Below are 14,129 nucleotides of genomic sequence, written 5' to 3'. Positions count from 1 at the left end.
TAATAACTGGGATAAAAACGACTGGTAATGTTCTTGTGCTCTACACAGTACACAATAATGTTTTTGTTACCTTATAGCCTCAGCATTTTTAAAACTTATCGATATCCACTGGGGATAAAACATTTTAGTGTGTCCTTGTTCTTTGTAGAGGTGAGCTCTTGGATCGTCTGCGATGGCGACATAGACCCAGAGTGGATTGAAAGTCTGAACTCTGTGCTTGATGATAATCGATTGTTAACCATGCCCAGCGGAGAACGCATCCAGTTTGGACCCAATGTTAACTTCCTGTTTGAGACTCATGACCTCAGCTGTGCCTCACCGGCCACCATATCCCGCATGGGCATGATCTTTCTCAGGTCAGCCAGTGTTTGCAAGCAGTCTGCAAAACAACTGTTTTTAACAAATGCATAAAAAAAACAAAAACTTTATTGCTTCCTTATCTTCCTACTTGCATGTTCAGTGATGAGGACATCAATGTGGCTGCCTTGCTGAAGTCATGGTTGAAGGGTCAGCCAGAGGATTGTTGTATTAATCTAGAGAACTGGCTGGGAAACTACTTCCAGCAAGCCCTGGATTGGGTACTCAATCAGGTAACTGTACCCTACGGCTACATCGTAGTTCTAAAAAGGTCAGATCATTTCACTGCACAGAACTCCAGATGTTTGCCTGGACATTGAAATAGTGGTGCCATGATTTTGTACGTACAAAACAATATAGATTTAAAAGATTATATTTTTGCATGCCGCCAGTTTGTTATAAATATAATTGCTGACACTGATGTGTGAATTTGACAAGTATGCAGATTCCACACAAATGCATTTTTCATGTTCTGCATCTTCAGTCATTTGTTGATCGATCAGTTTTTTAACAGGATTAAGGGTTCCATCAAACTTTGGGCCAGAATCGACCATTAACGTTTTGCGCTGATTTCCCCAGAAGAGTAGATCCAGGAATATTTTATTTGCACCATCTTCGACATTGTGAATTCACTCTGGATATGATTTGGGCATTTTTTCAACATTTAAATTTAGCAACAACTCCTGAATCAATTTCTTCAAAGTAATTTGGAGAGGTGTACAGACAAGCGTAGTCTTATGTGTTCATGCCAAGTGTCATTTGTTGCGCAACTCTCCATTCAAACGTCTTCCATGTCCTTTCATCAGAATCATTTCGTGGTGGAGACTAGCCTGGTGGGTACAGTATTGAATGGTCTGTCACACCTCAATGCTGTGTCGGAGAGAGGCCAGTTTGTCGTCGGTCTTCTTAGAGGTTTGGGAGGAAACCTCGACCTTAAAGCACGCCAGGAGTTTGCCAAAGAGGTGAGGACTTTTTCTTTTTTTATGTTGGAGGTGGCTGACAGAACAAGTCACGCTGACAATGTCTTTGTCTCACATTTAAAAAAAGTAGAAGAATCAGCCATCAATGAGTACTAAAGTAGGATATGGAATTATGGCTCTGATGTTAATACTTTTTGTCTTTCAGTTGCTAAGCTGGACCAGGGAAAGCCCACCCGATGCTAGGAAACCACTAGACACCTACTACGATGCAGACAGCGGCCATCTGGCAGCCTATACTTTCCATCTGCCTGATAGTCTGACAGTGGAGCAGCTCTCTCATGCTCACTCGATGCCTGTTATTGAGACTCCAGACATGCAGAGAGCTCTTGACTGCTTCTCACCGTGGCTCACCAACCAACACAGGCAGCCCTTCATGGTGGTTGGACCAGAGGGCTGCGGGAAGGGGTAATTATGGACGCGCACGTCGTTCTGACATTTGCGTGAGCAAACGGAGCACATTTCACTCAAAGTATTTAACACTCTGAAAATAAACATTTACAAACCAATGGGAAAATACAAAACAAATGTCAAATATGGATCTAAAATGAATTTTTTTGCATTCTTGTTAGCACAAATTACATTTATTCACTCATTCAGCAATATTGTCGTGGCTGTTTAACGCGTTCTATTAAATGTTCTGCTCAGAGAAAAGGGTCAGTGTGTGTTCTCCGTCGTTTTCTCTTTAGCATGCTCCTCAGCTACGCCTTCTCTCGCCTGCGGTCCACTCAAGTGGCTGTGGTCCACTGCAGTGCCCAGACCTCTTCACGCCACGTCCTACAGAAGCTCAGTCAGACTTGCCTGTTGCTCAGTTCAAACACTGGTCGAGTCTTCCGGCCCAAAGACTGTGAAAACTTGGTGCTTTATCTCAAAGACATCAACCTACCTAAACCTGACAAGTGGGGGACCAGCAACCTCATTGCCTTCTTACAACAGGTAGCAATCACACAAACACCTTTCTATTCATTTCGTGTACATTTCGAAGCACTTAAAAATCACCCACAGACTGTTACTAACCACCGTATTAATTACAGCCTGTCACTTCCTCCATTTTCCCTCCAGGCTTTGACATACAAGGGATTTTATGATGAGAACCTGGAGTGGGTGAGTCTTGAAAACATCCAGGTGGTGGCCTCCATGTCAACAGGGGGTGCTGTAGGAAGCCAGTCACTCACGTCACGCTTCTCATCTATAGTCCGAATTTGCACTATGGAGTGAGTATGATGCAAAAGTGGTTTATAGATTTAACAAGGCGAACATCTATGTACGAACACACACCATCTTTTGTGTTTGATCTCAAACCAAGTCGAACGCTTGTCACCACCTGCTTTTCTTCCCTGTTAGCTATCCTGATGGGCTGCAATTGCAGACCATCTACTCAGCATACCTGCAGCCTGTTCTGCAGCATAGCCTGAGCAGCCAGGCATCCTGGGCCAGTCCAGGGAAAACACACCAGCTGGCCGGGTCTCTCGTGCAGCTCTATGAACAGGTATCGACTTGAGCCGCAATTCAACACTGCTGAATGCAATGCTACGAGTAACATGATAGACAAATGCAACGTTGCATTAGATTAAAACATTCCGTGGAGGTCGTTAATATTCGGAGACAAAAGTACATTTAAATTAGTTTCTTTAGCATATCTAGCACCATCTACTTATAGTACACCATCTTAATATTTATTGCATTACTGGCACACAACAAATTCTTAGACATGCGTTGCATCCCCCTTAGCTCATTGGGGGACGAAATGGGACTGGTTAAATAACACTTTTCTTTTTTTATAACCAATCTTAACTTGACAGAACCTAAAACAAACAGACTTGGGCAGTGGGTGCTGCTCAAAGTAAGAAAACAAACTAAGCTCAGAACTCCTCGCTGAGCTTGTTAACCATGCGGCATAGGTAACAAAACAGTCTCTGAGTCAGCACCCCTCCACCTAGTGTACCAGACCCCATCAACTTACTGTGATCGGAAGGGAATCGGTGTTGAATCTGTCCTCTAAGCCCAGTCTAGCAATAAGTTAACAGCACATCACCCACACAACGACAAGGTGGAGATTCAAAATCAGCTGTGGCCCTGACCGGCACTCAAGGAGCTTAAGTAGCTTCAGCTGAGTTCCCTCTGATTGGTGGATGATGGCTGGAAGAGGCAACACCAATCAGCAGCCTGACACCACTGGCACATGTTGGTGTAGGCCACACCCTTCCTGGCTGGAGCCACTCCCAAGCTGGAGAGCACCTCCTGCAATTTGCATAATTAGCTTGCAGCTCCCACACAGTGAGGACACCGTGGGGGGCCGTAACTAGAAAAGCCCTAAGAGACCTCCGCCAAGCAGCTCATTGCAATGTTACTGAAAATTTCACAGTATATAAACGTGTGTTGTCATGGTGAACATTCCTGAGCTAATATTTGCAGTATTTCAGCAAAATCACTATATATCATTACATTTTCAAGATTTAATTCCTGCATATTATTTTTATATGCATTTTATGTTGAGTAATGCGGGAGAGATTGTTTTGGTAAAGGCATTGTTCAGAGGCAGGCTATAAATGAAGCATCATATGACCTGAACTGCAACTATTACTGACACAAAGTCGGTTGTATATTTTTGGCGATCTGTTTCCTGATATAGCAGAAACACAAAGGCCTATTTTAAATTTTCTTGCGTATGAATCGCCTTTCTCCCTGTAAATCTTAACACTCAGGTGAAAGCCAAGTTTACAGTGGATGACCACAGCCACTACCTCTTCACTCCCTGCATCCTCACAGAATGGGTCCTCAGCCTGCTGCGATATGACCTCACTGCAGGTAATCACTTTTTATGCTTAAGCAATGTGGACACTCGCAAGAGTTATTCTCACTGTTACATTTTCAGATTTGCTGTACGTAAACAAGAGCAGAATGTTGAGTTTAAGGAGCCGCTGTTTTCTCTGCCCTTAGATTCCTCACATTTTTTTTTTTGCTGTTGATGGGGAACATAAAGCTTCGATGTTTCTGTCAGTTATGATGCCAGAACGACAGACGCTGCCAAATGCCTTCATTTCGTGTCTGCATTATTTTAGCTCACAGGCACTGTCTTCAACTCTCACCTTTTTCTTCATTCGATCGCTCTCTCGCCGTTTCCCTCCTTTCCTCTCTCTTTCCTCACTTCTCTTTCCTCACCCTCTCCCTTTGCTGTCCTTTCATCTCTCCCTCTGTCACTCTTCTTTCTTCTGCAATGTGTTCCTGCTGTGATAGTGAGTCCAATCATTTATTTTAATTGAATAAGTCAGCAGACAAACTTCTTTTTTTCCAATGCTCATCAGTTTTTAACATACTTATTTTCTTCCCCCCCTCTTTTCTTCTTCTTGCTGCATACCTTCCTTTTGGTATGTAAAAATCTGCACCTTCCTTCTGACTTGATATTTATGAGTTTGCATATAATTACAATGAATAAACATGCCATAATCTCTGTAGCTCCAGAATTATTCTACAATAGCTATCAGTGTAATCACAGTGTGAAAACAATGTGACAATCTGAAAGGGGTCACCAGTCCTGACCCAAATGTTTCAGAGCTTCAACTGTTGCCATGGTAATTGATGTCCAAATGCATCACTTTTATTCTTAAGAGCTGCATGCAAGACATGGAGTTTTGTTTGAGGCATAGAAAATTATTAGCATGACAAATTTTCATTTGAAGTATTTTAATTTCCTTCATGTTCTATAAAATGTATTATGCCACAAAAAATCAGTTCCCAGTTTGACCTCCTTTGTCGAGTCTTTCAGTAATCATGTGTCAGAAACTGTTCGATGAAGTGGGACCAAGACTGTGACTTGTCTCGATAGCTTTCTCTTTGTTAGCCAGCGGCTTTCTGTTAATTCTAAAAGGAATTCAAGTACATTTACCGGTAGTCTTACTCTGGTTGGTGATTTTGTTATACCACAAAAAAGAAGAAACACAACAACAGCCCTTTGACTTTAATCCAAATACTTTAATTCCTCGTTAGCTCAAGCCAATGTGACAGACAGCGTACTGGAAGTGGTAGCATATGAGGCCAGGAGGCTGTTCAGAGACCGGCTGGTTTCCTCTAAAGACCTCCACACCTTTGACAACATCCTCTCCTCCATCATACGGGGAGACTGGGGCTCTGACGCCCTCGACAACATGACCGGTATGGACTGTATTTTCTTCCTGACATGGACCCCAATTAAAAATGTAAATGCACAAAAACAAGAAACATCTTTTTGCAAATCAGAATTCAACAGCTCTAACATTAAGCAAAACATCTATTCCATATTGACTAATTACTAAAGACTTCACATACCGTACATTCATGCTCTTGCACATTTTAAGGTTCCCGTTTATGCCTGGATGAACACATTTCTTGATTGGCTGCTTCCTTTTGACAGCCTTGTATTTACGGTGTCTTATGGCATGGTCCATTGCCTAATTTTAAATTGTAAAAATCTTTCAAATTGTTTTGCTGCTCCCAAGTGCTAAAGACTGTAAAGAAAACACTAAGAAAACTATAATTAAAAATGTTTCTAAATCACTGATCAGAGATTTAGTTTCAGCCACAGCAAATAACTTTTGAACACCTTGGTTATAGTAGATGTGAGACATTAGTAGTGAGGTCTTTAATTCTAACTTCTCTTTAAATTCATATGTAAAGTAGATAAAAACAGAACAATTACTCAAGAACCCTTTTTTCTTATCTTTGTGATGTGTTTTTTTTAAAGCGCCTATAAGTGTGATTAGCATGAGGTGTGTACTACTCTTTAATAACTACTCCCTGGCTTGCAGATGGCTTTTATGTGACCTGGGGATCTTCTGAAGGGGCCGTGATGGCTCCAGGCCAGCCTTTACCTCCTCACGGTAAACAGCTGGGATGTCTGGATTCCTCTGACCTAAAACAAGTCATTCAAAAGGTACGTAGTCGGGAACTAGCGTCGAGAATTGTGCGTGTCTCCTCGGGCTTGTTGGATTGTACTTTCAAACACACACACACGTTATGTTTTAGATTGTACAGTTGAGCTCTTTGTGCCTACAGCTATAGCTACATTGAACTTGTTCATGTTAATGCATGATTAATGTGATGCCCATGCGATATTTACACCCTATAAGAGGTTGTTGCATCATAAGAACTTTTGCTTTTGCCGTTTTTGGTTATTTTAACACGTTATGATTTATATGTTTACAAGTGTTTTGTTTTGCACCTTTTCACCTCTTGTTTATTCCATTCATTGCTTCAGGGAGTAGCGCTGTACAGTCGTGATAACAGGGAGCTGGATCTTCTCCTGTTTTGGGAGGTGTGCGACTTTGTGTCCAGGGTGGATCGGGTCCTGAGCCGACCCGGTGGCTCTCTCCTTCTGGCGGGACGGAGTGGAGTCGGGCGGCACACGGCCACATACCTGGTTTCACACATGCATGGATACACGCTTTTCACACCCAAAATTTCCCGTGGTTATTCTCTGAAACATTTCAGCAACGATCTCAAGACGGTAAGAATTGTTTTTCTCTTGCACCTGAAAAGGTGCTATGCAAATGTGCCAAATAAAATGTAGAATGGCAACGGTATTGGTGGCCCTATAAATGCTGTGAGTTGGGTTCATATGCGTATCACGTGTATAAGGTGTGTGCTGCTGTATTTGTAGGTGATGCAGCTGGCAGGTCTGGAAGGCCAACAGGTGATTCTTCTGTTAGAAGACTATCAGTTTGTACACCCAGCTTTCTTAGAGATGGTCAACAGCCTGCTGTCATCAGGTGTGTATTGTGTTTGTGAAACAGAAAATACAATAGAAATAAATTAAAACTGTTTATAATGTTTGTTGCATGCAGCATGAAGATTAGGATAATAAACAAAATTAAATTAGTTTGCATTGAGTTAGATGTGAGAATTAAGTTTCCCTCATCGATAATTTAGAGCAGGAATCAGGTGATGGAAGCTTCTTTTTGCATAAATAGAGGGAGAAACAGCTTGGCTGTGTCAACAGGACGTAAAATCCGCCCACAGCACCTGCTAATGTCACTAATTAAAGAGTTATGTCATCTTATGTAAAAAAGAAAAGAAAAGATGGTTTCTCCTTCTGGTTGCCTGGCAACATCAACTACCAGAGTCAAGTTTTCAAGCACATTTTCCAAACTGTTGTTAAGTTCATCGGCTGAATGAATGATAATGATGTAGGATGTTTTCGCCTGGATTCTTTTATCACAGATCATCTTTTTGAGTAAATGTGCTGTGCATATGAATGTGAGCTAAGCAATGGAGTGGGTATTATTTACCACCCCCCCCCCCCCCCCCCAAAAAAAAAAACCTGTACGCTTTTATTTGGTCCAAGGAGAGGTGCCAGGTCTGTACACCCCAGAGGAAATGGAGCCTCTCCTCTCCCCCCTCAAAGATGCTGCTTCTCAGGATGGATTCACCGGCCCACTCTACAACTACTTTTCCTATAGTATGTAAAGTGTATTTATTTTTATTGGATCCATGTGATCACATTCATAATTTCTGTCAGGGTTTCTCAAATGCTACCGGCAGTTTTTCTTGAGGCTTGGTCGGAACGGTGCAGCATTTGGTAAAGAACAAGTAAAACTTTGAAGGATATCCGAGAGGAAGATCATACTTTTGGTTGTGCCACTCTTTGCTGGATGGAAAGAGCGGTGGAACACTGAGCTAGAAACTGACAGAAGAGAGAGGAGAAGGAGAAAGAGAAGGGCCTTTTTTCTTGTGATTCAACACACCCACACCTCCACATGACCTTGCGTGGAGGTGAGTCTTTGCTGGATTTTGTGTGAATTCCAACAAATAACACATCAAGCACCAACGCACGCTCACATCTTCATCTAACAGACTGCAGAGGAGAGAGACAGGGACGGCGATGTAACCTGGTTGCTGTCGCTGTGGACTAAAAAACTCACTATGCGAAGGATGCCCTGAAGTGCACTCAACGTGCAAAGTAATACCTGACAAAATAACACATGGGGTCTGTGCAGATAAGGGACCATGCTTCTATTGGGCCATAAGTAATGACTGGGAGATGCTGCTGGTGTTTCTGCTATGCACAACCATATTTAGACATGAGTGTAATGATTTTGAAATATATACTGTATCTGCCCGTATAGCAGCTCTAATTCCAGAGCTTTGGAGGAGGTAAACACTCTCTGAGGGCCTTTCTGTTCCTCCTTCTGCCTCTCTTCTGTCGTTGCATCTTTCCCCCCCTGCCTCCTTTCTGTGCAAGGTGAGTGCCGTGCAGAAATAGAGTAGTGTCGCTGAGGTGGACGTTTCTGCTAAAGGATCACATCAGCGATGCTACGATTGTCAATGTCATCCCACTAAAAACCTCTTCTCAGTCCAACTCCCTCAGGGACGTACAAGCTAAACATTATCACCGACACTAAAGCTAGTGCCACTCTCTGTCTCTTTGTCATGTCGTCGTGACATTGTGTGAAAGCACCTCCCCACTGTTCTTCTTCACTATTCTGTTCCTTTCTGAATACCACACACCTTTAGGAATCCAGCAGAACCTCCACATTGTTCTGATAATGGACTGCTCCAACTCTAACTTTACCATCAATTGTGAGAGCAACCCAGCTTTCTACCGCAAGTGTTCTGTCCAGTGGATGGAAGGATGGTCTGAAAGCAGCATGAGGAAGGTGAGTCCAAGAAGAGGAGGACAGTTGTTGATGAGGGTCATTCAGTCTGAGATTAATAAATCTGCCTAAAAATGTATTTATACATCCCTGGAGAGATTAAAAAACAGAATCACGTCGCCCCGATATTTGTCAGTAGCTTGTATCTCCAGACCTCATACTGAACCCATTACTGCAGGGCTTAAGAAGTGCATTTCATTAACCTGCAATACCTGAAATTGAAAGTTGAAAACTTATTTTAACAAATTTGTTGAAGGTGTTTGTTTTTTTTATTTTGCATTTATTAAGGCTGTTTATTCAAATTATGAATGTGTTGCGTTTGACTTGTCAGATTCCTGAACTACTGCTCAGTAAGACTGAAGGAGGAGGCAGGCATGAAGGAGAAAAGGCCACCAAGGGTAAAAGTTCAGGTAGGACCAAAAATACTTAAAGTTGTAAAGTATATAATCATTTTAAAATGTCCTGTTTTGATAACCCATTTGAATTGTGTGAGTTTATTTTCATAAAAATTGGTAATTTCCCTGATTCTAATTGTTCTGGTCTTTTATGAAATTTATCTCACAGTTATCACGATTACAACCATAGTTCTATAAATAGAATAATACAGAAAGACATGAACCAACCATAAATTCGATTTTGGAAGAACTTAAATCTGAGACATATTTATTTTGACAAAAAAAATTGTTTTTTTTTGTTTTTAAGCATTTCCTACATTTAAATCAGTTTGCTGTCACAATCGTCATCCTTGTCTTCTCCCCGCAGGCTCAGCTCTGGGAGATCTGTGTTGTTCGTTCCTCATGGTTCATGAGTCCTGCACAGAGCATGGAGCAACACCCAGCCAATACATGGCCTTTTTGAACGTTTACGCTGGGCTATACCGCAGAAAAAAGAGCCAGCTGACAACAAGACAGCAGCATTTACAGGTACAGCAGTGAACAGCTATAGTTGTTGTTGTTGTTTCTGTATGTTTTATGTTTTATTTTTTTTATTAAAATCTAGAAGTAAAAGCCCATTCAATAATCCAGTTTAACATTGTGGTGACATCTGCAGATAGTTTATTAGAAGTAGAATACAAATACTAATCAAATCTACACATCAGCATGTTGACAAAATCCACATAGATTAGTAAACAATCACTGGGTTTCGAGTATTTCAAGTCTTTCTCAGTCTGTCTTGATTAGTTTATTGATTGATAACTGTTTTTAATGTAATTACAAAGTGTCTCTATGGTCTCTGCAGGCAGGAGTTTCAAAGCTGAACGAAGCGAAGGTATTGGTCGATGAGTTGAAGGGGCGGGCTGCAGAGCAGAGTGCACTGCTCAAATCTAAACAACAGGAGGCAGATTCTGCCCTGCAGGAAATCACCCTCTCCATGCAGGTGTGTGTGTAGTTCAGTGTTTATGACTGGATGTAACCTTGACACTCGGTGGCAGCAGAACAGCTGCCCTGCAGGGATTCGTGTCTTCTCCGTGTGGCATCTATCCACCTCTCAACCCTCCCCGCTGGCCTCTTGCCTTCTCTCTGTCCTCTCTTTCCTCCCTGTCCTCTCTTTTGCCTCCTCATCAACATCGTGAAGTGATTAGTTTTGGATAATGTGATGAAATTGATAGATTCCAGGCATATACTATCGAGCTGAGAAAGAGGGAGGTGTTGCCAAATGTTCATCCTCTCTCTCTCTTTTCATCTTCAATGCCTGTCTGACTCTGACACTTCATATTTTCTTTCATCTTTGCTCTTTTTATGGGGACTGGTGCTGAGTGTGTGAGACGCATGTTTGAAGTACTGGAAAAGGAGAACTCATTTACATTCTGAAAGGGCGTTTATAGAATTTGAAGCTGTTGTGTTCCGGGGTTAAGTTTTCTGAGTGAATAGTGAGCATGTTGTGCTCTATAATATTGTGTTCTTTCAGAATTTTTAAAAGATAAAAATGTGTTATCCAGAATGCCAGCGACCAGAAGACGGAAATGGAGAAGATAAAAGGAAAGATGGCTCAAGAAGTGTCCAAGATTGAAGAGAGGAAGGCCAAAATAGATGACGAACTTAAGGAAGTGCAGGCAAGTTGTCAGATTTATTAGAGCAGTTGGCACGGCTGATGCTTTTCCCATACTTTCCATTCCTGCTGTACTCATCCCTACTTTTGTCTGCGTCCTCTCTCTCCTTATCATTGCTTCCCTCCAGCCCTTGGTAGATGAAGCAAAACGTGCAGTTGGAAACATCAAACCTGAAGCTCTGTCTGAGATCCGATCCCTCCGCATGCCCCCTGATGTCATCAGAGACATTCTGGAGGGTGTACTGAGATTGATGGGCACCTTCGACACCTCCTGGGTCAGCATGAAAAGGTGAGAGGACAAGACAACAGGAAGAATATGTAAAAACACAAGTGTGTGTTGGTCTCGCTCTTTCAATCTAATGACTATTTCACTTCTTCAGCTGCATTGACGTGACATATAAAGTGAGACCTGTGAAACGCACATATCAGTCCAGTTCTCACTCTTCCTTTTGTCTCTCCGTGTTATTTTTCCTGTAGCTTTCTGGCTAAGCGCGGTGTGAGGGAGGACATAGCTACATTTGAGGCCAGGAACATCACCCCAGAGATTCGCCAGAGTGTGGAAGAGCTACTCAACAGGAACAGGGCATCCTTTGATCCCAAGGTTAGCTTGTTGCGATAGCAGAATAAGAATTAGATGTATGATTAGTGGATGTTAGCGACCACACTTTATTTTACTATAGGCTGTTCTAACTGAGTTGTTTGCGACAGCATGCCGATTTTTCTGTTATGTTCAGAATGCAAAGCGCGCTAGTGCGGCAGCTGCTCCTCTGGCTGCCTGGGTCAAAGCCAACGTCCAATACTCCCACGTCCTCGAGAGAATAGAGCCGCTGGAGAGGGAGCAGGCCGGCCTGCTGGAGTACGAACACACGCAAATGCACAAACACGACTCCGATACACCTGAGCGCTTAATTACACCGAGATGTCAAAAACAATCTCGCTGTTGTTTGGCACTGCTCTCTCGGCTGAGTTTTTACATGCAAATTAAAAAAGGTGCTGTGATCACATGCTTTTACATTTGTTTTATATGATTGCTCATCAAGTATACATACAGTGCTTTAAATTATATACAAAGATAATCTCTTCATGACATATACATGAGATGCCTTTGCTAGTTGTAAGTGACTGTGTGTGTGTGTGTGTCGCTTCAGAAACCTGAGGAAAACAGAGAACAGGAAGAATAAACTCGAGCAACAGCTCAACTCTGTTGGAGCCAAAGTCAATGAGTTGAAAGAGAAGTATGACTCCTTCCTAATTTTCATCTATTATTCCAGGCAGCCATCCTTCTATTTTGACTGTGTTTGATTTGTGGAACGAAATACAGTTGAAATGACTTTGTTATTCCTTGTGGATATTTTTCTGGATTTTTTGGGGGGATTTGCCTAAACTTACTTCCCCTTCACTCACTGACATCCATGCAGGATGTCGCCTTTTCACCATTTATAATGATACAAACTTGGTTTTAATCAATAATTTCTCAAGGGCAGGTATTTTTCATCCTCTTTTAAGTTGGCTGGATATTGGCCATCCTCAAAATGTGACCAATCATAGTCCAACAACAATATATTTCTCCTTTGCAACTTGGCTCCTCATCCCACCTCATTGCTCATCACCGCAACTATTTTATGTGTAATGAGATTAAAAGTTGCTACACATGAATTAAACATCAGGGACATGATGATATATTTACAATGACTTTGTTCTATCTTTGTAAAATTAAACAATTGTTTACCAAAGCCCCAATGAACAAGCAAAAACAGAGAAAGATTTGCATAGATGTTATTTTTTTACCATTTATAAAAGCTAAGCATAAAAAGAAAAAAAATCTCCCTGAAAGTGCAAAACAAAACAGGGGAAACAAGGAAACTGCAAAAACAAAACAAATGCAGTTTGTTGCCTTTGTATTGCAGTTCAGTCATAGATTTGTCCAACAATCTCTCTAACTGATGTCCTTCCAATGTTTCAGGTTTCAGTTGCGTACGACGGAGGCGGCTAAGTTGGAGGCTGAAGTGACAAAAGCACAAGACACGATTACCGCCGCCCAGCAGCTCATATCGCAACTGGACGGAGAACACACCCGTTGGAATGCACAGGTTGTTTGACATATCAATGTTTCAGTTTGTGTAGTGCTTTGGTTGGTTATATTTACTAAGAAAGGGGCCATTTGCCATGTAAGAGCAACAGGATGTGTGCTTGTGTGTGAGGAGAGAGTGATAGCGGGATGTATCCTGCTGTCTTGAGTCCCTTCTGGCTGTTTTTATTCGTCTCTGCAGCATCTGTCTGCACCTTAATTAAGATACTCAATCTCTTCCTGACACACACACATTCACACACACAGCCTCCCAGGCTTTGCTTCCCCTAAGGCCTGCACCAAAGAGCCTTTTTTTCTGGCCCCCATATTTTATATACTCAAATATACATGCATACATCCTTAACTCTTAAACACACCATGCAGTAATTGTGATTTTCTGTTAATGTCTGTGCATCGTTGTATAGCTTTGTCAAGGGAAGATTAAAGAAGGAAGTGTGCACGATTAGAGCGTGAGTGGTTGGAAGTATGGAAATATTGCAGGATGTTAACTATGCAGAGATTCTAGATATTGAGTAATAAAAGCAAAGTATTCGCCAGCCAATCAGACCTCAGAGGGACCTTGTAAGCTACAGGATCTTTGTCTCTCATCAGATGTCCGAGATAAAGAATGAGTTGGATACACTCCCAATGAGGACCATGTTGGCTGCAGCCTTCATCACCTATCTGTCTGCAGCTCCTGAAGACCGAAGAAAACACTGTCTGGAGACATGGATGGCCCAGTCGGGACTAAAAAGTAAATGCACTATTAGCAAATTATCAAGGCAACACAGTGCTAGCTCTTACACTAAGCTCCTGTACCTCCTTCAGACAGTTTCCAAATGAACAGGAACAGTGTGTGTAGAGTAACACATAAAAAACATTAGTTCCTGTACACACATTTAGGTGCTGTACCTTCTGCATTAATGGCATATACAGCAGGGGGGGTGCTTAACATTTGTGTTGCTGTGGATTGTTGTAGGTAATGTAATGCAGTTTTCACATCATTTTTAATGTATTCTTTCACCCACATGCGTCTCATTTACTATTAAA

The 14,129-nt window shown here is 41.9% G+C and overlaps 1 protein-coding gene across 2 annotated transcripts in view; it reads left to right on the top strand.

Moving 5' to 3' along the window:
• Positions 1-14,129, top strand: part of dync2h1 (dynein cytoplasmic 2 heavy chain 1) — a 65,884-nt gene that overhangs the window by 17,787 nt on the left and 33,968 nt on the right. For both annotated transcript variants that reach the window (XM_068756703.1, XM_068756702.1), the window contains exons 43-66: positions 149-356; positions 461-590; positions 1,164-1,319; positions 1,483-1,742; positions 2,024-2,270; positions 2,397-2,548; positions 2,679-2,823; positions 4,040-4,142; positions 5,322-5,486; positions 6,119-6,243; positions 6,568-6,816; positions 6,970-7,078; positions 7,654-7,767; positions 8,823-8,965; positions 9,294-9,372; positions 9,725-9,885; positions 10,202-10,339; positions 10,902-11,015; positions 11,140-11,300; positions 11,489-11,612; positions 11,746-11,867; positions 12,160-12,246; positions 12,975-13,101; positions 13,692-13,833. In XM_068756703.1, the coding sequence (XP_068612804.1) occupies positions 149-356; positions 461-590; positions 1,164-1,319; positions 1,483-1,742; positions 2,024-2,270; positions 2,397-2,548; positions 2,679-2,823; positions 4,040-4,142; positions 5,322-5,486; positions 6,119-6,243; positions 6,568-6,816; positions 6,970-7,078; positions 7,654-7,767; positions 8,823-8,965; positions 9,294-9,372; positions 9,725-9,885; positions 10,202-10,339; positions 10,902-11,015; positions 11,140-11,300; positions 11,489-11,612; positions 11,746-11,867; positions 12,160-12,246; positions 12,975-13,101; positions 13,692-13,833 (3,561 nt within the window). The remainder of the gene's footprint in view (positions 1-148; positions 357-460; positions 591-1,163; positions 1,320-1,482; positions 1,743-2,023; positions 2,271-2,396; positions 2,549-2,678; positions 2,824-4,039; positions 4,143-5,321; positions 5,487-6,118; positions 6,244-6,567; positions 6,817-6,969; positions 7,079-7,653; positions 7,768-8,822; positions 8,966-9,293; positions 9,373-9,724; positions 9,886-10,201; positions 10,340-10,901; positions 11,016-11,139; positions 11,301-11,488; positions 11,613-11,745; positions 11,868-12,159; positions 12,247-12,974; positions 13,102-13,691; positions 13,834-14,129) is intronic.

Source organism: Brachionichthys hirsutus, unplaced genomic scaffold (genome assembly GCF_040956055.1).
Source record: "Brachionichthys hirsutus isolate HB-005 unplaced genomic scaffold, CSIRO-AGI_Bhir_v1 contig_976, whole genome shotgun sequence".
Taxonomy (NCBI): Eukaryota; Metazoa; Chordata; class Actinopteri; order Lophiiformes; family Brachionichthyidae; genus Brachionichthys; species Brachionichthys hirsutus.
The sequence above is the reverse complement of the archived record's forward strand: the minus strand, read 5'-3'. Positions and strand labels throughout refer to the sequence as shown.